General features: G+C 41.8%; 1 protein-coding gene across 1 annotated transcript; it reads right to left on the bottom strand.

Annotated features, from left to right (window-relative positions):
- Nucleotides 1-1453: 1453 nt before the first annotated feature.
- Gabrr1 (gamma-aminobutyric acid type A receptor subunit rho1) lies at nt 1454-23059 on the bottom strand. The gene is made up of 9 exons (XM_004663664.2): nt 22907-23059; nt 16722-16828; nt 15514-15581; nt 13812-14035; nt 11169-11251; nt 9287-9427; nt 5781-5933; nt 4234-4430; nt 1454-1792 (listed from the first exon to the last, which is right to left on the bottom strand). Exons 1-9 carry the CDS (start codon nt 23026-23028, stop codon nt 1499-1501), a joined length of 1389 nt encoding a protein of 462 aa, XP_004663721.2. The 5' UTR covers nt 23029-23059; the 3' UTR covers nt 1454-1498.
- Nucleotides 23060-24016: the final 957 nt, after the last annotated feature.

The following is a 24016-nucleotide window of genomic DNA, read 5'->3' as shown; positions in this document are numbered from 1 at the left end:
ATGTACCTCTTAAGTTTACTTTTTTAAAAATTAATTTACCTGTCTGTGTATGGATGCACCAGTGCCAGGACAAACACCCACCAGAAACATGCATTACGTTTTGCATCCAGCTTTCAGGAGGGCTAGGGAATTGAACCCAGGCCAGTAAGCTTTATAAGCAAGTGTTTTGAACCACTGAGGCATTTACCCAGCCCTAAGTTTACTTGTTGAGTTTGCCAAAAGGCTTTTGATGAGCTTTTCTCTGATGAGTGCCTGCCTTATAATTAGGATTTGGCAAATCGTTTTTTGTTGTTGTTGTTGCTTTATTTTTTAATTAAAGTACACCCCTACATATATTAGTGTTGATCAGTCAAGCTAACTTGGAAGTGAAGCTGACATTTATTATATCTAGAGTTCACTTCACTAAAAGTTTCAAATACAATATGCTGGTTGGGTAAGTTTGGATAAGGTTGATTTATATAAAGACTTTATATTTTCTACAAATGTCTACCCATTTATTTGGCTTTTTGATGTTCTTTTTCTCTTAACCATGTATTTGTCATTTTCATGAACTACAATCAGCCCCAGATTTCCTGGCATGGTGGTGCACGCCTTTAATCCCAGCACTCAGGAGGCATAGGTAGGAGGATTGCCATGAGTTCGAGGCTACCCTGAGACTACATGGTGAATTCCAGGTCAGCCTAGACTAGAGTGAGACCCTACCTTGAAAAACAAAAACAAAAAGTCTAAAAAACAAAAAAGTAATTAGTGCCCTCTCAAGTTCTTCAGTGACAATATCATGCCAACTAAGAAACAGATTTAATTTTGAACAAGGACCTGCTCCAAAGTGGCAATATATGAAACTAAAAATAAAGACTTGACACATGTTTTCTAGTCTAGTAATAATCGTTGTGTGGAATCATAGTGTGTACATATACTCTTATCTTGAAAGTTTTACTACCAGAGAAATTGCTAGCAAAATCAGAAAAAAATTTCACCAATGTAAAGAACACTTTTGCAAAGAAGTATAATTTGTGAACTGCAGCTTACAAGTGAAATAGGAATATCCTTGCCTGCTATAAGGAGATGTGTAAGAATATTGATAGTGTGGGTTTCTACCAGAGTGGGAGTTTGGGTACATGGGAGTGAGCTTTATTTAGATGCTCATGAGTTCCACCTTGTCCAAAGGAAATCATCCCTGTGAATAAGCATATGAGACCCAAGACAATTGATTCACAATGTGCCGGCCCACAGCACTGCTCCTGTGCTTTGCTTGGGAAGATGAGGCTCAGCTAACATTGGTTGCTATCATGACAAATCCCTGCAGCATTGAGAATAATGCTCCGTGTACAGTAAATGATGCAAAACAAGTGTCTTGTCACTGCAGCTTTGAAAAGCTGGAGATGGGACAGTGAAAAACCCAGGAGACTAAGATGGTTTTAAAACCAAAAGTTCTTTTTCATCATACATTTCTGTCATGCATGCCATAAAAAGGTGAGATGTCCAGAATTACAGGCATTTATGAGAAAATAGACCAGTATATTAAGTTGAATAAAATGTATGCTGCTGGAAAAATGATCCTGGAGTATTTGTCAATGGAGTGGGTATTGATCCTCATGCTCACATAGCTGCTTCTCTGGCTTTTTCTCTGAGGGGAGCACCTCTCTGAAGCCACGGTCAGTTGCACCATCATCCTGTCAGTCTTCTCTCCATTCTCAGCCATGTAGTTGCCCAGGTCATTCACCTCACCATCACTGTAGCTGCCTTCCAGCGTCATAGTGCGGGGTTGGGGCAATCCGCAGGTACAGGGAAGCTACAAACACACAGGGACATGCAGCTCAGTCCCATGGCTTAGGAGCCTGTTAAAAGCATTGTGTGATGGAGGGTTTTCCTTTTCCTAACTTTTATTTCATGTTTAGGGGAAGGGAATAAGTAAAATAATGATGGTATCACTGTAAACATCCTAAAATAGGGCTGGGGATAATACACTTGTATAATACTTACCCAGCACCTTTAAGATCCAGTGTTTGAACACCAGTATGGTAATGATAGAAACAGGACCTAAAATAGCAGCTGTCCATTTTTGTTGAACTAAGGTCTATATATTGACTGATTGATTAAGAATAATGCAATGCACCAGGTATGGTGGCATATGCCTTAAATCCCAGCACTCAGGCAGCAGAGGTGGGAAGATCTTCGTGAGTTTGAGGCCACATGAGATGAGAATACAGAATGAATTCCAGGTCAGCCTGGGCTAGAGTGAGACCCTACTTTGAAAAGAAAAAAAGAATAATGCAGTGTAATACCAGAGACCAGTCTCTCTATTCTCCTTAAGATTTATAAATTGTGGGCTGGAGAGATGGCTTAGCAGTTAAGCACTTGTCTGTGAAGAATCCCGATTTGAGGATCAATTCCCCAGGACCCACGTTAGCCAGATGCACAAGGGAGCGCACGCATCTGGAGTTTGTTTGCAGTGGCTAGAGGCTCCGGCACACCCATTCATTCCCCCCACCCCTCTCTGCCTCTTTCTCTCTGTGTCTGTTGCTCTCAAATAAATAAAAATAAACAAAATATTTTATAAATTGCAACCTTAAACTCCCTTCTCTTGGCTTTTGTTTTGTGATAGGATTGATGGCACTTGCAGATGCTCGACAAGTGCTCTACCCTGAGCTACATACTTAACTGTTAAATGACAAAGTTCCTCTGCATTGGAAGCAGTGAGCAGCTATTGCCAGCTTTTATCAAAAGCAACTGGGACAACTCACAGAGACAAGGGTGTAGAGATTATCATCCGACCCCCATCTGAGATCACAGGTGCCCCAGGTGCCAGCTATATGTAATGATGCTTGAGATCTCATGGCCCAAGGGGGGTAGAGTATATAGAGGGTTAAAAAAAAAAAAAAACAAAAAACAAGGGACAAGAAGCCTCACTAAAGCAACTGCTTAGGGGTCTCCGTTCTTTGTAAGTGAACCCTTACCCCAAGACTGAGGGAACAGCATCCATAGGGTAATCATGACATAGCCTCCCTGAATGCTCCTTTGGAGTTTCCATATTCAATAAGTAAGCCCTTGCTCTGAAACAGAGAAGAGCATCTGCAGGTGTAATCCCCAAAGTAGGGATTACACCTAAGCAGACATGGGGAAGTTATCATGCAGGATGGGATGAGACTTCTTGGAGTGTGGCTGCTTTAGTGTGGCTTCCTTGTAACTAACCCTCATCCTGCTCTGTAAGTAACAAACTCATTGGTTCCCCAAATTGGTATTAGTGCAATCATACTTTGGTTTGCCATCTGAGGTCTACCTGGGGTGAGGACGTATTTCTTCAGGGGAAAAGTTACCTGTGCCGCCAACTCTTATTTTGAGACAAGGTTTTGCTTCCTTAGCCTCCTGAGCAGCTGAGATAACATGCTTACACCACTGAACTCAGCTATTTTGTTGTGTTTTTTTTAATTTTTATTAGCATTTTCCATGATTATAAAAAAAATCCCATGTTAATTCCCTCCCTCCTCCCTCCCCACACTTTCCCCTTTGTTGTTGTTATTGTTTCTTAAGACAGGCCCTTGCTATATAGCGCAGCCTGGCCTTGATCTTGCAATCTCTTGCTTCAGCCTCCCACGTACTAGAAATACAAGCATGCACAACCACTAAACCTGTCATTCCTTAATAAAAGTATTGATAGATGACACTATTATTTGTCAGTCATAAGAGTAGTGGATTAGAAAGATGGGCACAGGGGGTATATAAGTCCATAGTTAAGCAGTTCTGAAGAAGACAAGCACTGAATTTTAGGCTGGAAGGGGAAATGAAAGGTTGGGAGGAAGGTAGCCTGAAAAATGATGGGAAGAGCTTATATGTGAAAGGAAATTGCCTAGCATAGAGGTTGTTTGTCCCTGGAGGGCTCTTTTATTCCACTTCCATATTTATAAATAATATATTCCACAGTACTAAATAATCATTTATTTTTCTCAGGGATTCTCTCTACAAACACCATGAAAATTAAAGGGACCATGTCTTAGTTGTCTTACTCCTTGTTTATGGTAGATGCTAAGTATGTGTTTCTGTTAGTGAAAGATATAGCCCAGAGTAAATTTCATACTATATACTGTCCATCATTCTATTTGCTCTTCACAACCTAAAGTAGGAAGAGTAACAAGTATCATTGCCCCATTTTACAAGGATGGTCAGACCTGCCCAAAGTCATAGCCTTAGATCAGGCTGCATCCTGCCCAGACCTGTGTATCATGGGAAAGTTACCTTCTCTCTCAGTTTCCTTTCCTTCCGTTCCTGCACAGTGGTCAGGTAGTTGACAGCCGCGTACTCCAGCACAGAAAGGAACACAAACACAAAGCTGACCCACAGGTAGATGTCCACAGCCTTGATGTAAGACACGCGGGGCATGGAGGCATTTACACCTGTGATGATGGTGGACATGGTGAGCACTGTTGTGATGCCTGCAGCAAATGAAGAAAAATAAGCATGTGTTTGTTTTTCACCAAAATACTGGAAGCTTTGTCCCTCTGTGGCTTTGTATGTAGTATTTTTTGGCTTAGAAGGTCCTGTACCATCTAGCAAATACATAGTTATCTTTGAAGACCTAGTTTTTATGAAGTCTTTCCTATTTCCCTGATCCTCATCCCCATACTATACTCCATCCCACCCCTATATATCTTGTATATTCATCATAGTCACTTTATCCTTCTGCAGAGGATACATATATGCAAGTATTTATGTTTTTTATATCTACTGCTCAGTCAAGGGGAGGGAAGGGCATAAAGTTTATTTCAATATTTGTATCCTCACTGCTGTTCAGTCCTGTAGTCCTGAGCCTGTCTTATTAGCTGAAGGCACCTTTAGCAGCAGCCCATGCTAGACCTGGCTACCCATTCAACAGTGCTGACTGTAGCACTTAGAGATAATTTTTATCAGGATCCTGGTGTTAATTTTATTTGTAGGAGACAGACTTTAAAACCAGAACATTGAGTTAGTACAGTAGCTATTGACAGACAGCTATTAGAGGATAGGATATCTGTATGTAGAAATTCATCCAGGATTTCAAATTAAGCTCAGAACATTTGGTTGACCAACATCAAATCATAGGGAATTGGGGTCATATTTTCTGCCAACTCCAAGCAATTTTCTCTAAAACCTTGTGGGTTACCCTGTCCCCTGTGGCTCTGAGCTGTGTGTGTGAGTGCGTGTGTGTACTGCACGTGATGGTACTTATGGAGGTCAGAGGACAGCTTTCAGAGTCAGTCCTTGCTGTCTACCTCCTTTTGAACCAGGGTCCCTTGTTTACCATTCTGTTTGCCAGCCAAGCTGCCTCATGAGCTTATAGTAAATTTTCCTGTCTCTGCTTCCCATCTTCTCACAGGCATGCTAGGATTAACAGAAGCCTGCCATAGCTTTCAGATTTTACATGGGAATTGGGGGGTCAAACTCAGGTCTCATGCTTGTATGGTAAGCATAGTATCCACTGTGCTATCTTCTAGCCCTTGGGCCAACTTTTGAGAAATACTGTTATAGAACATGATTGTACAGATCAGCAAAGAAAGCACCTCAAAATCAGGAATCCCCTACCCAAGGACACAGATCTAATAAAATTAAAAGTGCAGTTTTTGAATGGGAACCTGGAAACAGGTTTGCCATGTAGAGTTTAAATTATGGGATTTATACTATGAATCAATACTTTGGGCATTTTTCAAGTTAGAATGCCAGAAATCATGCAGGATACGTTTGAAAAGAATGGAAATAATCACCTGTATTTTCAGATACTTGTAATACACACTTGAGATATTACTTACCTAATGGGACTCTGGCTGGCACAGCCCTCCGGTCAATCCAGAAGGACACCCAGGATAGCATGACCATCAGGGTGGCAGGGAAATAGGTTTGGAGCAAGAAGAAGAAGATATGACGACGCAAAGTGAAATTAATGTATAGACGGTTGTACCAGCCTGGGGGCAAAAAAGGAAAAGAGCATGTATCATATCTGCTTGGATCTTCAGAAAACAAATTTCATTTGGGGAATTATAAATGCCCTAGACATTCCACTTAAACCCTTATATGGAGCAAATAAGATAAAGCAGGGAGCAGAAGAATATAGTAAGTTAATACCACTTGAGTGATTTCATCATAAAAACTAAGGGACCCTCTTGAGGTCATTTAAACTCTTGTTTCTCAAAATATGGTCTGTGGCTCAACAGTCTCACTGCTTGATAGAAATTCAGACTTGGGCTGGGGATGTATTTCAATGGTAGAGTACATGCCTGTCATGCACTAGGCCTTGAGTTTGATTCCCATCACATATACTTCAGACTCTTGAGTGCAGACTACTGAAGCAAAATCTCCATTTCATAGTCTTCACATAATTAATATGCATGTCACACATCAAGAAGCACTGATTTCAATAACTCCTTTCTGAATTTCTTTTTCTTTCCTTCCTTACGTTTATTTTTGAAACAGGGTCTTATGTAGCCCAGGCTGGCCTCAAACTCAATAGGTAGCTAGCTGAGGATGGTTTTGAACTCCTAATCCTTCTGCCTCTACATTCCAAATGCTGGGATTACAGATATACACGATCACACCTGGCTCTCCTTTTTGGAATTCTTTATGGAGAGGAAGGAGAAGGGTTTTTGTTTGTTTTTACAAATTATTTTAATCTGGTAAGATCTAAAGTTGGTAAGTGAAAAAACATCAACATTGTTGGGCCTGGGCAGTGAAATCAGGAAACCTGGATATCAGGATGGGATTTGCTTTTCTCCCATGGAACCTCGTATTAAGGTGTGGAATTTAGATCTTTACCCCTTGAATTTGTATTGCTTTGTAATTTGCTTTAATCAAATTTCCCAATGCTAGGACTTAGGAGGCTTTGTAGCCTTGACTATTTCTTTATTTTTAATTTTGGATTTTTTTGACAATCTCATACTTTATAGAATGTATTAAGATATCAACACAGAGCTAGGCATGGTGGCTTATACCTATTTTGGTGGTTTGAATGTAACTGTTCCCCATAGCCTCAGGTATTTTTGATTAAGCTTCCTACTTAGTCTCTAGCAGATGAAGGAGGTATGTCACTGGGGGCAAATCTTGAGTCTAGCCTACTGTTTGTTCAGAGCCAGCTTGAGCTCTGGCTATCCTCTCTCTGCTGTGGATATATGATGTAGTAAGCCAGCTTCCTGCAGCATTATGAAGTTTTTCCTCAAACCTGTAAGCCTGAAATACACTTCCCTCTATGTGTTGCTTCTAATCTCATTGCTTTGCCCCAGCAATGAGAGGGTAATGGCAGCACCTATAATCCCAGCACTCGGCGAGGCTGAAGGAAGAGAATTGCCATGAGTTTGAGGCCAGCCTGGGATACAGAGTGAAAGCCAGGTCAGCCTGGGCTAAAGTGAAACACTGCCTCAAAAAAAAATTATATATACATGGTATTTTATTTAATCACCAGTTCAGCTCTGCTTTACTCTGTCCTTGTGCTCTTTATGAATGGGAATAGTATGTAAGGCTAATAGAAGGAAAGAATACAGCAGGAGGGCAGAGCAATGTTGACGACTGAGAATGAATGGGGACTTGGAAGAATTAGGTCAGAACTTGGCATTCTTGGTAATTGCAATGCATGAGGCATGCCTCTTGCTATCAGCAAGTGATTGTGGAGGAACTTTCAGAAAACCAAAAAAACAAAAACAAAAAAAAAGTAAGCCTCAAGCCTCAAGGGTAAAAAAAGAACTAAGCCTCAAGAGGATGTGTTAGATTCCCATACTATATTGAGGTGATGGTACTCTCCTACCGATTAGAAAGAGTAAGATATACTTAAAAAAGTTAAACTTCCATGTATGGTCATGCAATGTTCCAGCAAAAGAAATTACATAAAGATTTGAGTTAAACCATTTGGAAAGTAATTGGTTGAAACAGAGGCAAGGGTTGGAGAGTTAACCTCGGTTGTTTACATGGCACAGGCAGGCTATGGGAGGAATGCCACAGAACATAGTTTCAGGCAACAGGAGGTAGCAAGCCCACTACCAAGTCCACAGGGGGATGACAGAGAGGTTCTTATGCTATGAGCTAGGGGAGAATCATTCTGAGGGGATATGTAAGTATTTGAGCAACAGAAGGTTAGGTAGGAGTGGAGAGCCAGGGGCTGGCTAGTGGAGGGAGAACTGAATACAGTACAGCAGACTGAAGACCAACATGGTGACAATGCACACCTTTAATCCTGTCACTTGGGAACTGAGGTGGGGGACTGCTATGAGTTGGAGGCCAGCCTGAGACTACATAGTGAATTTCAGGTCAGACTGGGCTACAGTCAGATCTTACCTCAAAAAAAAAAAAAAAAACAGCAACAATAACAAAAAACAGACTGAAACTGAATTTGTTTCTTGTTGTACAGTGAGTTATGATGGAGCATTTCAGGGGTGAGGTGCCAGCTTCGCAATGTGATTGTTTGAAATAAATTTTACTCATATGGCTTGTGTCTGAGCCCTTACTAATTTTCCTAGGCTATTATCTCCGATGCATTGGTTGGATCAAAAAGGTACCTCCAGGGCTGGAGAGATGGCTTAGCAGTTAAGCACTTGCCTATGAAGCCTAAGGACCCAGGTTTGATTCTCCAGGTCCCTGGTAAGCCAGATGCACACGGTGGCACTTGTATCTTAAGAGTTCATTTGCAGTGGCTAGAGGCCCTGGCGCGCGCTCTCTCTCTCTTTTCTTCTTCTTCTCTCTCTCCCTCTGTCTGTCTCTAATAAATAAAAATAAATTTAAAAAAATTTAAAAAGTATCTCCAAGCTTGGTGTGATAATGCATACTTATAAATCCCAGTACTACGAGGCTGAAGCAGGAAGATTACAAGTACAATGCCAGCCTGACTACCTATGTTGTAAATAATGAGTTTAGGTCAGTCTGTGTTAATGGAGTGAGAACTGTCTCAAAAAAAAAAAAAAATCACATCCACCCAACACATGCCTCACACTAGAGTTCATTTAGGACTTCAGTCTTTGGTGTTAAATCTCTGTTCACTTGACAACCTAGTCTTTTTATTATTATTATTTTAAATATTTATTTATTTATTTATTTGAGAGAGTGAATAGGCACACCAGGCCCTCTAGCCACTGCAAACAAACTCCAGACACACCTACCACCTTGTGCATCTGGCTTTATGTGGGTACTAGGGAATCAAACTAGGGAGTCTTTTGGCTTTGCCAGCAAGCACTAAGCCATCTCTCCAGTTCAACAGCCTAGTCTTGACTAAAGTAGCAGATAAACTACCTGGCCAAGCTGAAGCCTTCCTGGAACTCAGCCTACCCTCCATGCTCACCTGTGCTGCTATAGAAGGCTAGTTTTGTGGTGGTGTGAAATTCTTGAATGAGGAACTGGGAGAGCGAGATCCGCTCATCTGTCTTTAAGGAGTCATTGCCTTTTTTCCAGTACAGCATGAGGTCATCTTCTGTATAAGCATCTAGAAAAATAGGAACAAACAGTAGGCATAAGGCAGGACATACGATGAACTAGTGGTTACCCCTTAATGATTAGAACCCATCCAAATATATTCTTCCATAGATTTAGATCACAAAAGCAGGGGGTCAGCTAGCCTGGACTGGTTTATGGTGCATACTCAGTAAAGCAAATTGTGTCCTCTAAGTGAACTTTTAGAGAGAAACCCCTCTTTGCATCTTATGTCTATGTATAACTGGACTTATACATATGATTAAAACCAGATGCATCACAGGAAGGAACATGTGCAGTAGAGAAAATGTTATATAACCCAAACCTGACAAACCCTAGGACCACCCAAACTGTACCCCAATGACTGATCCATTCTCCCATAAATGCACCATAAAGAGAAGTTCCAGACTACTTACTTCTGGTGCCTTTGAGTGCTCTTCACTTGAGTGGCCTACTGGCCCTTTTAGCAGTTATTAAAACCTTTACTATAGCTTTGCTCTTACTTTAATAGTGTCTTAAGCTGGTGTGGTGGCATACACCTTTAATCTTAGCACTTGAAAGGCAGAGGTAGAGGGATTGCCTTGAGTTTGAGGCCACCCTGAGACATAGTGAATTCCAGATCAGCCTGGGCTACAGAGAAACCATACCTAGAAAAAATAATAATAAAGCGTCTTTCTGCATAACTACATGTGTTTTCAATTCTGTGATTAAGATGCCAAGAATCTGGAAACACCCAAACACTATGTTAAACCAAATGGCAATGCTCTTTTGTACGTGAGAAATGGTTATAATCACTGGCACAATTTCACATGGTTTAGCCTTTACTGACTGAGCTGACCTTTGATATGTTTAAATTTTCATGAAGTCAAATTTGTCTACTTTTTCTTTTGTTGCCTATGTCTGTGGTGTCATGGAGCCTTTTTTTTTCCTTTTTAACTTTTTCAGAATTTTATGTAAGTACCAAGTTTCCTGAGGTCCCTTAGTTGTCCCTGAGAGTCTCAACTGACACAATAATTCACAGTGGCAGCTCCCTAGGGCAATTAATTATTGCCAAATTCGTTGCTAGGACAGCATTTTTCCCCCCAATAGAAATGATATTGGAAAGGACATTAAAACAGAACAAAACCTAGGTCTCTGGGTGGACCCCCAATGTTGGGCCAAGAACTTGGAAAGGAGATACATTAGCCCTCCACACTCCCAGACACTTGCTGTTGTTATATGGAACAAGGTTTAAAACCATTGCCAGAGAACATAAAAAGGTCAATTACAGGTTTTAGCCTAAATTTATTCTTGATTTTTAATGAATGAATTAATTTTTTTTTCAAGGTCTCATTCTAGGGTATCATTCTAGCCCAGGCTGATCTGGAATTCACTATGTAGTCTCAAGCGGGGGAGGGCTCGAACTCACAGTGATCCTCCTACCTCTATGCCGGGATTAAGGGTATATGCCACCACACACAGCTGTTCTTGAGTCATTTTTTTTTTGTTTGTTTGTTTTTTCAAGGTAGGGTCTTGCTGTAGCAAAGGCTGTCCTGGAACTCACTATGTAGTATCTACCTCTGCCTCCTGAGTACTGGGATTAAAGGCGTGCACCATCACACCTGGCTTTTGTTCTTGATTTTCAACACTATTACAGACTTAGCTTTAATCAAAATAATCACTTTCATAACTACAGATAGATAACATGCTCTGTGTTTGGTACTTAGAATTACATTTTGGAGCTATGTGCTGACTATGGGCTCAAGTCTACTTACAACTTTCAATTTCCAGTGAGCATGTTTGTGTGTCGAGGGGAAATCGACTAAAGTCCATGTTGCACATTGCTGTCACTGTAACCCTAGAAATGAAAAGACAAAAATCCAAGCTATCAGAGCCTGCTAAAGACAAGTGCAAAACAACGAAGTAAAGACTTCTGCATCCTCCCAGCACAACTATTTCATTCTTCTATTTCATAAATGTCAGGACTTGGATAAGAAGTATAGCCATAATACCATCTTTCAAGTACTCTTAAGCATTTGTGTTTATTTTACCTCAGGATCTGTACAAAGCAAATGAATGACTCCACCAACTTGCAGCATATTCAAGCATTCTAAAGTAGCAGTATTCTCAAAATAACTATATAAAATATATGTGTGTAAAACTTAAGGACCATTTATTATTCTCTAAGTTCTTCTCCATTCTTTAACTGATTTTATTGATATGCAATATTATGTATAGAATCGTCATTTGCGCTAGTTACCAAATTTGGCAACTTTTACCTTATTGATATGTTTAAATATTTTATTATTTATTTGAGAAAGACAGAGAGAAAGTATGGGGCACCAGGGCCTCTTGTCATTAAAAACAAAGTCCAGACAAATGTGCCTCTTAGTGCATCTGGCTTTATGTGGGTACTGAGGAATTGAACCCAGGCCATCAGGCTGTGCAAACAAGTGCCTTTAACCACTGAGCAATCTTTCCAGCTTACATTATTAATTTAAAAAAATATCTTATTTTTATTTATTTGAGAGAGAGCACGCCAAGGCCTCCGGCCACTGCAAACAAACTCTAGAAGCATGTGCCATCTTATGCATCTGGCTTACATGGGAATCAAACCTGGGTCCTTTGGCTTTGCAGGCAAGTACTTTAACCACTAAGCAATCTCTCCAGCCCCATTATAAAAATAATAATAATAGCAAGCATTTTTTGCAGATGATATGATTGTATGCAATAAGTGATCCAAAATATTTCATCAAAAAAAGACTGATAAATCCTTTCAGCAAAGTGGCAGGATATAAAAGCAGCACACAAAAATGAGTAGCCTTTGTATATACCAATGACATATGGAGACAGAAATGAGGGAAGCAGTCTCACTTACAATAGTCACAAAAGAATTAATATCTGAATATCCCTAACCAAGGAAGTGAAAGACTTCTAACATTCCTCTGATGTGTAAAATTAGTTTCCTTTAAGTTTAGAAGCTACTGAATATTAGAGTTTAGACTGAGGTCCTGGGACATGTTTTTGGTAGACAGAGTTCATTGATTAGCGGTTCAGCACAAGGGTGGTTTTAGGAGAGAAGGGAGAGGGCTTTCAGAGGATAGACAGGGTGCAGACAGGATAGATGATAGATAGATAGATGATAAACAGATGATAGATGATGATAGACTGATGACAGATAGATGGTAGGTAGGTAGGTAGGTAGGTAGGTAGGTAGGTAGGTAGGTAGATAGATAGATAGATAGATAGATAGATAGATAGATAGATAGATAGATAGATAGATAGATTAGATAGATAGATGGATGATTGATAGATAGATAGATAGAGAGAGAGAGAGAGAGAGAGAGAGAGAGAGAGAGAGAGAGAGAGGGCAAAGAGAAAGCAGGAACTGGGAGAGGTAACATGGATGCCAGTAACCCAGAAGCTACAGCTGCAGCTTGTAGCTGGCATGGATATCTGGTGTTAGTGAAAAACTGGGGCAGATTAGCAGGAAGGCAAGTTTATATTGGTGTGCACAGTGGCACAGCTGGGAGAGGGCCAGGGACAAGTAGGAGGGGCATATGATACAGACAGAAAAAGAGAAAATGAGAAAGAGGGAGAAGAAGGTACATGTATGTAGAAAGAAAAGCAAAGGACAGAGACCGAGATACAGAACATCTTCCATTTTCAAGAAAGGGAGACAGAATGGCATCTGGGGAGGCTTTTATGCCCATGCCCTTTGGGGAAGGGTGATTACCCAATGAGGGGAGGGACTTGTAGAGGTGTAAGCAAGGAAGGAGCTAGATTAGCTAGATATCTTTACTTTTGACCTGGTGGTAGGGGAGGAAGGGGAGATGGGAGAGAGCTCAGAGACCCTTAACACTGAAAAGTTAAAAGTTAGATATTCAGTACTGGAGAGATGGATGAGCAGTTAAGGCATTTGCCTGCAAAACCTAACTACCTGGGTTCAGCTCCCCAGTTCCCACATACAGCCAGATGCATGAAGTGTCGCATGTATCTGGAGTTCATTTGCAGTGGCTGGGGGTCCTGGTGTACCCATTCTTTCTCTCTCTGATTGAAACTAAATTAAAAATATTTTTAAAAAACAATTTATTTATTTATTTGAGACATAGAGAGAGATATAGAAATAGGCAAGGGAGAGAGAGAGAGAGAGAGAATGGACATGCCAGGGCCTCCAGCCTCTGCAAACGAACTCCAGATGTGTGCACCCCTTGTGCATCTGGCTTATGTGGTTCCTGGGAAATCAAACCTGGGTCCTTTGGCTTTGCAGGCAAGCACCTTAACCACTAAGCCATCTCTATAGTCTCCAATAAAAATATTTTTAAATGAAGTTATATATTCAGTGCCAGAAAGCAAAATGGCTCTTGTGAAACCATCCCTTATCTTGGTTAAGCCAAGGGCCCTGCCATTCTTCCCACCTGAGGCTGTATAGCACTTTCCCATCAGGCTGCACCCGCAGCATGACGTTGTCTGTAGTGGTGTCATGTATGAAGGAGCGCTTAGAGTGCACAAAAAACATGTCGGGCACCCAGATCTTCTTCACAAGCCGACCATCAAATGTCATGCTGAGGTTGTTGGTACTTGGAAAAGACAGCCTCTCATCCTTCCAGTAATGCCTCAAATAGAGTGTCATTGTAAAGTCCTAGGGGTGGAGGACAGAGAGGAAACTTAAGACACCTACTTATACACTGGGGATCAATGGAAGATTCTGTACTCCTGCAGAGCCATCATCAGTGGTGAAAAAACCTGAAGTGAATAGGGTGTAGCTTCCAGATTACTCAGCAAGAGTCCTGGAGCAGACAGTGCCCCTGCAGCCTATAATTTCCCAGCATTCACCTCTACACTAGGGCAGCTGCCCTGCTAATGTTTGTGACTCAAGCTGAAAATACCAGACTTAGTTCTATGAGCACCTCAGCCTGAAAGGAAGCTGGAGAGCAACTCCTTCAATTCCTGCACCCTCAACTGGGCTAACAGCTTCCTGAAGAATCCTGCAAAATAAATGGTGGTTTGGGAAAACAAGGTTGTTGGTGTTCGTTTCCTTCCATGTCTCATTATCTACTCTTTCTGGTGTTTCCTGGGAGCATGTCACTAATGAACCATTTCCACTTAATCTCAGGACTGTTTCTTTGGGGCTCCAAACCAAGGTAAAAAGTCCTGTAAGTTGTGCTGGAGAGATGGCTTAGTAGTTAAGGCACTTGCCTGAGAAGTCCAAGAATCCAGGTTCAACTCCCCAGAACCTATGTAAGCCAGATGCACATGCTTCTGGAGTTCATTTGCAGTGGTGTGCCCATTCTCTCCTTCTCTCATAAATAAAAATAAAATCTTTTAAAAACAAATCCTGTAAGTTAAGGATTTCAGAATGGTCCCCTACTCCTCATTTGATTTTTTTAAACATTTCATTTATCTATTAGAGACAGACAGAAAGAGAGAATGGGTACACCAGGGCCTCTAGCCATTGCAACTGAACTCCAAAAGCATGTGCCACATTGTGCATCTGGCTTACATGGGTACTGGGAATCAAACCTGAATCCTTAGGCTTCGCAGGCAAGCACGTTAACCGCTAAGCCCATCTCTCCAGCCCTTCTTTGATTTTTGAGACAGGATTTCATTGTGTAGCTCATGTTGGTCTGGAACTTTGAGACCAGACTGGTCTCAAACCCAGGGTCAATCCTTGATTCACCCCTGAAGTGCTGAGATTGCAGACCTGTACCACTATGCCTGGGTGAGAACTTTTTTTTTTTTTTTTTAATCTGAATCCTCTGAAAAACAAAAACGAACACTCTTGCTTCTTTGGCATTTCCAGAACTAGGCACAGACTCTGCAGGAGTAAAATGGCCCTGGCTGATGGGTAGCTACAATCTTAGGATTGTAGTTTGCATCTCAAAGAATACATCCCAGCAACAAGAACCCACCTGTAGGAGGGGGAAAAACCAAGTTTGTCATCTGATTCTGTCTCATGGAGAGCTTTGAACAAGCAATACAATCTTTCTGGCCCATTTGTAAAGCAAGTGTGACAATCCTACCTGCCAGGGAGCTATGAGACAAGGAAATCAGATGTGTGGAAACAGGACCGGGTGAGCCTCCTTCCTTGCCCAGGGCTTTAGTCAGAAAAATACTCACCATATCAACTTCTGAGATGCTATCCAAGCTCTCCACTTGTACATCCACACCAACAGGAATGGCTGGGCCTAGGAGAGGGAATGATGTGAGTATTCTCATTCATGTTCTCTCTCTCAATCTCCATCTTTCCATCTCTCTCTCTCTCTGTCTCTCTCTCGATGGCCTTGAATTCTTGTAACCCAGGCTAGTCTCAATCTTCCTACCTCAGCCTCCCAAGTGTTAGGATTATAAGGTATGCCACCATGCTCAGCAACATTCATTCTTTTTATTGGAACTTTTACTATGTAAAAGGTAGGCAAACGGAGCATTTCCTCTGGAACCTGAATAAAGGTCTGATCATTCCCACCTGAAGAGAAAAAAAGAATGAGCTCATGGGCTGGCTCCTTGAAATCAAACTTAGTATTGACAAAGAATTAGAATGTATACTTAAAGGAATACATTCCTGTCCCTTTTGTTCCTGTGTGCAGGTGTGGGTTAGGCACAAAATACACTCCATTTACTATGGAGTAAAAAAGTGGGTTTGAATTCAGCATTCATAGCTCTTTTCTAGAACTTGTTTGTCTTTCTCTTTCTTCTTTTTCTTTTTTATGGGGGGGGGAGGAATGTGATTAGAAAAAAAACACTGAAGGCATGAAAATGAGTTCTAATACAAGTATATTTCTCCAGAAAACAACAAAATAAACATTCTGAGGGAAACGCATCTGACAGTAAAAAGGATGAAACCCAGCAGTTGTAGACTAAGCTTCAGAGGGCTTTGTACTGAATCATTACTTTCTCAAGCTATTTTCATTTAATTAAATGCAAAAGACTACATTCTACTCTGAAATACATAAGCAGATCTTACCTGCCAGTTCCCAGATGAGAACAAATTCAGTTCAAGGTTGTTGCTCAGAATTTCAAGCATTTTCAGGAGACAGCTTTGGCTACAACTTCCCACAGCCAGCTCTTGACCTCACTGATCTTGAATGAGCCTCTCAGGAGCACTTTCCCAAGGACAGCTGGTTGTCTTAGCCTGGCCACCCACTGGCAGGTGCTGAGAATACTCAGCAGAGCCCAGGGCAAGGAGGTACTCTGCCCTTTAAGCACAACTAAGGCAGATTTCATGAGAAGGGCTGAGTGGCCCCTGGACTTCATGTTCTGTGCCCATTGGATAGTGAGAACCTTAAGAAAGAAGACTGCCTCCCCTCCTGAGAATGCTCATCTCATACCTCCAAAGCCAGGCCTCATGCTGAAATCGTGGTCATCTATTCTCAACAACTGTTCTGACTTGGTGAGAGGTGACTTGGTGATGTCAGGGCTTCGTTTCAGAATATGGCTGCCACAGGAGGGAAAACAGGCTGATTACATTTCTTTCCAAGGCAGGTCAAAGCCATCTGTGTTCTGACTTGCTCTTGGCAGTTTTGACAAAATGTGCTATTTCTTCTTTTAGCCATTATATCTCTCCTCTCCCTTCAGATTTCTGGATAAAGAAAATTGACTCAGAAGGTCTAAAACAGTGGCTCTCAACCACAAGTGGTGCTTTTAATTAAAGTAGCAATGCCCAGAGTCTGCCTCTGAAATTCTGATTTGGATCATTTGGAAACAGGGGCCTGGAAACTGGTATTTTTTTTCCAAAGCTTCCCAAGGCTGGAGACAAATTGATTAAACAATTAATCTGCCAGGCATGGTGGCTCGCATCTATTAATCCCAGCACTTGGGAGGCAGAGGTAGGAGGATCTCTGTGAGTTCGAGGCCACCTGCAACTCCATAGTGAATTCCAGGTCAGCTTGAGCTAGAGTGAAACCCTACTTTGAAAAGCCAAAACAAACAAACAAACAATCTTAGGTGATGAAACCAGTTAAGAATACCTCTGCCTCAAGAGAACAAAGGCACAAGAGAAGACCTAAGTAATCTGTAATGTGATAGAGCTACAAGCTGTGCCTAGAGGTTTAGCAACAGTATTGGGTTTGTTGGATGTTGGATGATCTCCTTCCCACTACCAGGAATTTGGATTGGGTGTGGAAGATCTGAATTGCTTTCCCTCAATCAGAAGACTAACTTGCAAAGACAAAAAAAGTTGGGATACAGCAAATACTAATTGATTAAACCCCCAAGAAGGTGTGGAGAAAGAAAAGAAATGCCTCTGGATGATATTAGGAGGACATATGGCACAGATTTTTAGATTGAACAGGGGTTGTACAGGTTTCCAACATCCATGTTCATTTTGGATAGAGTGAAAACTTCTAATCCATGGAATGACCTCTTGATCTCGACTTCCAGTTAAGATGGCGGCGTAGGTACCACGCCAAAGCTGCCTAGGGGGGAAAAAGCAAAAAAACTCAGCAAAATACACACTTTTACTAAAAAGTGAGGTGTATAGGAAATTGAGGTGGCACCGGAGAAGTAGAAGAGTTATAGAGCATCCAGAGCCTGCACAGGCGGGAAAAGCGGCTCCGGCAGCTCGGCTAACCGCCGCAGCCGTGGCGCAGCAGAAAGCCGCCAGACTCGGCTCTAGCCGCAGGAAAAGCCAGGTGCGGGATTTTCCCCTCACACCGCGCTCTCCGCAACTCGGAAACGTGAGGGGAGAGGGGCAGCGAGCAGCAGAGGAGCAGACCGCGAGGTAGAAGAACACGTGGAGCAGCGAGACAACCAGAGCAGCCGCAGCTCCCTCCCCTCCCCCACCGCCTGAACCCAGCTCCAGCGAACACAGCAGCGGCCCGGGACCCGGCCACGCCAACTTGGGCTGACAGCGGGACCCAAGCAGGAGCAGAGTTCAGCAGCAACTTCAGCGGCTCCAGCACCGGTACCAGCGGCCCCAGCAGCAGCGGACCCAGGAGCGGCAGCGGCGGCAGATCCTACAGCAGCGGCTTCGGGGGGAGCAGCAGCGGTGGACACGGCAGCGGCAGCTTCAGCAGCGGTGGTGGCTCCGGTGGTGGCAGCTACGGCAGCAGCAGAGGCAGCAGCAGCGGCTCGGTTTGCCCCGTAGGAAAAGCAAGTGCCCAGCTCCAGAAATCAGAACAGCAGCCCGACGACCCAGGCAGCAACTTGACTGAGACCAAAATCACCCAAGGTAACTGGGATTGCACCAGGGAAGGGTCTCACTTGCTCACAAGCTGACTTGGATCCCTCAACAGACCAGAAATCTAAACCTCTTTGTTGATAGAGGATCTGGTCATTATAATAACTACTCTTGCATACATACTTGGGGCTGTTTCTGATTGAATGTGTACAGTGTTTAGTTAAATTTTAGAATCTACCTGTATTTTATTCCACTCAGCCTGCTTGAATACTCCTATAGCAGGGAAACTCAACCCCTAAGAACATCTTTGTAGATACTCTGAGAGTCTTAAGAGCCACACCTAATACCTTAAGGTCCTACCTTGAAAATATATTACATCAAATCAATTGACACAGCTAAGAATACACAGCTAGCTAGAAAATCCAAGCATTAACTTGATCCAAGATGCAAAAATATATACATTATAACACAAGAAACACTAAAAAGCAAGACGATATAAATCCACCTAAAAGTATTAATGCATCAGAAATGTCCTCCAGTGAGAAAGAGTTAGAGGAAATGCCTGAGAAAGAGTTCAAAAGAATAATTATAAATATGTTCAAAGAGGTCAAAGAACACATGAAAACAATCAAAGAAGAAATCAAAGAGGAAATCAAAGAGGAAATCAAAGGAATCAAAGAAGAGGCAGGACACCAATTTAATGAAATAAAGAAGGCAATACAAGACATAAATAGGGAAATAGAAATAATAAAGAAAAACCAGTCAGAATTACTAGCAATGAAGAACACAGTTAATGAAATAAAAAACTCTGTAGAAAATCTCACCAGTAGGATGGATGAGGGAGAGGACAGAATATCTAAGCTAGAAGACCAGGTGGCAGACCTAATGCAGTCCAACAAAGAGAAAGACAAACTTATAGAAAAGTATGAGTGGGAATTTCAAGATATTCGGGACACTATGAAAAGATCCAATATAAGAATTCAGGGCATAGTAGAAGGAGAAGAACTCCACTCCAGATGCATAGTAGGCATCTTCAACAAAATCATAGAGGAAAATTTCCCCCAAATTGGGAAAGAGGTGCCAATACAGTTACAGGAAGCCTTTAGAACCCCAGCCAGACAAAACCCGGAAAGAACCTCTCCTCGCCATATTATAATCAAACTTCCAAACACACAAACCAAAGAAAAAATATTGAAAGCAGTTAGAGAGAAAAATCAAGTTACCTACAAAAGCAAGCCCATCAGGATTACAGCAGATTATTCAACACAAACTTTTAAAGCCAGAAGGGCTTGGAGTGATATATTCCAAGTTCTGAAAGATAACTACTGTCAACCAAGGTTACTTTATCCTGCAAAGTTATCCATGGAATGACCTCTTTGTATATGGAAGATGTTTTCCAGCAACAGGCTTCTGAACTCTCCAAGGTTAAAGAACCTGGAGCCCATGATGATGGAGGGCTACTAGAAGGATCATTCATCCAATAGCCGAATATCTGGTACATTCCACTTTATTTTGCTGAGCACATTGTTTCAGAGGCAGTAGAGGGATAATTCTGACAAGGAAGCAAGGACTGGCTAATGAAAGTAATCTTGTACCAGGTGTGGTGGCACATGCCTTTAATCCCAGCACTCAGGAGGCAAAGGTAGGAGGATCACTGTGAGTTCGAGGCCACCCTGAGGCTACACAGTGAATTTCAGGTCATCCTGGGCTAGAGTGAAACCCTACCTCCAAAAACAAACAAACAAAAAAGTGAAAGTAACCTTGCTTTCTTGGCACTTTGATAGCCACAAAGAGAAATATTTTATATACTCCAGAGGCTCTAACATCATCCTTGATTCCATCTTCTCTTTCCCACCTTCACTGGGGGCTACCAATGATATTTGGGCATGTCCAGCTCTTTAATTTTTAATTTAGTTAAAAGTAGTGTTTAGCCAGGCATGGTTGTGCATGCCTTTAATCCCAGCATTTGGGAGGCTGAGGTAGGAGGATCACTTTGAGTTGGAGGCCTGCCTGAAGAATAATTCCAGGTCAGCCTGGACTACAGCATGATCCTACCTCAAAAAAAGAAAAAAGAAAAAAAAAGTAGTGTTTAGGGGCTAGAGAGATGGGTAAGTGGTTAATGGTGCTTGCTAGCAAGCCCGCTAACACCAAATTAATTCCCCAGTATCATGTGCAGCTGGACACAAAGTGATGTACATATCTGGTGTAGCAACAAGAGATTCTGGCACCCATATGTGCATACCCACACATGTGCATGCAAAAATAAATAACTTTTTTTAAAGTTTATTAGTCTCAGAACCTGCTGTTACTCTGCTCAAAGAAAATTTAAAATTTCTGAATCACAGCCAGAGAATCAGAGCACCATAAATTATGTTCTCATGGGTTCCACAGCTGTTTGTGCTAAGAAAATAATTCTTTCTCTCTCTTGTCCCCAAATAAATAAATAAATAAAAATAAAGTAAAATAAAATACATTTTAAAAAAGTATGGGGCTAGGAAGATGAGCCAGTGGTTAAAGGTGCTTGCTTACAAAGCCTGCCAGCTGGGGTCCAATTCCACAGTACCCACATAAAGCCAGATGCACAAAGAGGCACATCTGGAATTCATTTAAAGCAGCAAGAGGCCCTGGCACACCTATATTCATTCTCTCTCCCCTAGCAAATTATGTGGTAGAGTCTCACTGTAGCCCATGCTGACCTGGAATTCACTATGCAGTCTCAGGTCAGCCTTGAACTCATAGTGATCCTCCTACCTCTGCCTCCTAAGGGCTGGGATTAAAGGTATGCACCACCATGCCCAGCTCATAAATAAAAATGTTTCTTTTCTTCAATTTATATTTATTTATTTGAGAGCAACAGACACAGAGAGAAAGAACAGATAGAGGGAGAGAGAGAATGGGCGCGCCAGGGCTTCAAGCCACTGCAAACGAACTCCAGATGCGTGCGCCCCCTTGTGCATCTGGCTAACGTGGGACCTGGGGAACCGAGCCTCGAACCGGGGTCCATAGGCTTCACAGGCGAGCACTTAACCACTAAACCATCTCTCCAGCCCAAAAAAAATGTTTTTTAAAAGTATGTTTCAGCCAGGTGTGTTGGCACATGCCTTTATTTCCAGTACCTGAGAGGCAGAAGTAGGAGGAATACCATGAGTTCAAGGTCTGTTCAGGGCTACAGAACAAGTTTCAGGTCAGTCTGGGTTACAGTGAGACCCTGCCTTGAAAACCAACCAACCAACCAACCAAAAAAGGTCTGTTTCAGTTTCTGTGACTTCTCTATCACTGGCAAACAGGTTGCCATTCTAACTGGCTTGGTAAAAAAGCTGATAAGTTTCTAGTGGTTTTTGGTGACAACTAGCAGGGCTGGTTGCTGTTGCTTTTAATATCCATGAGTATATTTGGTACAAACAATTTATATGTTGCATCACTTCACAAATAACAATGTTTGTCCAAGTAATTCCTGACTCTGGGAACATTGCCCTTTTCTGTACCCCCAGCTCCTGTGACCAATAGATGGTTCAGCTTCTAGTTGTTTGTAATGTTATACAAGCAGCTGGAAACCAGTGTGATGAGCCACAGCTGGAGCTTGGGAGTCCATATGTAGAAGGCTCTCTTAAACCCCAGGAGGAAGGCCAAAGAAACAATTCTTACTGGATCAAAACTTATGAAAATAGGACTTCATTTTGTTGGCTGATATTTCTAACTGCAGATTTACATTCAGATATAAGGAAAGCTGATGATCAAAACTCAAAGATGGCCTTACAAACTCCATTTCCTCCCTAGTAAAGAGATAACACTGGGTTGGGTGGTCTCCAGCTCCCTGTTTAATTGACTGATGCAGGACAAGCCAGTAGCCAGGACACACAAGGTATTAGAGCCCAGGTGAGTCCATGGAAGGTCCCATCTGTGCAGACTGCTATGGCCAGGGTAGCATGTATATATGGGTGGTTTCATCCCTGTTGCCTTTGGGTTATAGGAAACAATCTTAACGATCCTTCTAGACATACAGCTGATGAAAACTGCTTTTTGAAACAAGATTGAAAGGAAATCCACATATCCAACAGAAATGATACAGTCATTACCACAAATCAAATGTGATTTGAGAACTCACAGATTTGCCCTAACTCTAGGATGCAGGAATCAAATAATTTTTTAAATTTACATGCATTCTTTTTCCCTAGAATCTTTTTTTCACCCAGGATAATCAATAAGGAACTTTAAAGAAAATAAAATGATAATACTGTTAAATATTTATTGTTTCATGAACCAGTTCTAATTTCCTTAAAGGGAAGGAGAACAAAGGGAAAAGGGGGAAGAGGCACCCACACAAAACACATAAGCTGACTTGCCAGAACAATGCTGAAAGCTTACTTTCACCCTCTGTCCCTCATTGTCACTCACCTGCCTTTCTTAGATGTCTCCTGTATCTCTCTTCTTGGCCAATGTACTGTGCTCTCAGTGGCCAAAACCCATCCCCACCACAAAAGAAAGATGCCAAATTTCATATTCTGGATAGCCAACATGGATTTCCAAATCAAACAGTTCTCCCAAGAAACAGCAAGAAGAAAACGTATGTTCCTTTTCTCTCCTAAGACATTATTGCTCTGCTCATTATTAGAAGGATGTTTACTCATGCAAATAAAAAAATCAACTGGCAGTCTTTAATCTGGTGAGCAGGAGAAAGCAATTTCCACTAAACCTACAAATCCTCCTACGTCAGATGCCAGGGATTTTCTAAACTGAGGTTGAATTCCTGTGTCCCTGTGGGACAATTATTTGGGTTGGTTTGAATTAGTTCATCATCAAAAAGCAGTAAATGTGTTAGTAAATGTCTGTATTTTCTGACCCACTGAATAAAAGGAAGTAAAAATGGACCAACACAATTTACACAATGAAAAAGGTTGTGGTGCTTAAAAGTTCTGCTTTCATGTAAATGAGGTCCTCCTCAGATATATTTGAAGCTTCCAGCCATTACTATCTGCATAGCTGGGGCTGCATCTGGTTACCTCTTTGCCCCAGAATGCAACTATGGTTCACAACTGCTCCAACCATCATAACATTGCCACGGATCAATAGCTCACTAGCATTTTGATACCAGTACCTTAACTTCATTAATAAATTTTTCCATCACAATCATCATCACAAACTTGATGTCTTACACCCAGCAGAAATAATAAATATTTGCTGCACAAATAAATATCTGTGTGCAGATTTTTTTCTTCTGTACCAGGATTAAATCCAGTGCCTTCAACATACTAGCCAACTGCTCTACCACTGGACTGCATCCCCAGCCCTCTTACTTTTTAAAAAATTATTTATTTATTTATTTATTTATTTGAGACACACAGGGGGAAAGGGGAGAGAGACAATGGGCGTGCCAGGGCCTCTAACCACAGCAAATGAACTTCAGACTCATGTGTCACCTTATGCATCTGGTTTTACATGGGTACCTGGGGAATTGAGCCTGGGTCCTTTGGCTTTGTCAGCAAACGCCTTAAATACTAAGTCACC

Source organism: Jaculus jaculus, chromosome 7, assembly GCF_020740685.1.
Source record: "Jaculus jaculus isolate mJacJac1 chromosome 7, mJacJac1.mat.Y.cur, whole genome shotgun sequence".
Taxonomy (NCBI): Eukaryota; Metazoa; Chordata; class Mammalia; order Rodentia; family Dipodidae; genus Jaculus; species Jaculus jaculus.
The sequence above is the reverse complement of the archived record's forward strand: the minus strand, read 5'-3'. Positions and strand labels throughout refer to the sequence as shown.

Coding starts and splice junctions, on each gene's coding strand:
- Gabrr1 (XM_004663664.2), bottom strand. CDS start 23,028: ATGTTGGCTATCCAGAATATGAAATTTGGCATCTTTCTTTTGTGGTGG. Junction 16,829..22,906: donor GAGACATCTAAGAAAGGCAG/GTGAGTGACAAT, acceptor CTCCTGTGGCAG/CCATATTCTGAAACGAAGCC. Junction 15,582..16,721: donor CATGAGGCCTGGCTTTGGAG/GTATGAGATGAG, acceptor TCCCTCTCCTAG/GCCCAGCCATTCCTGTTGGT.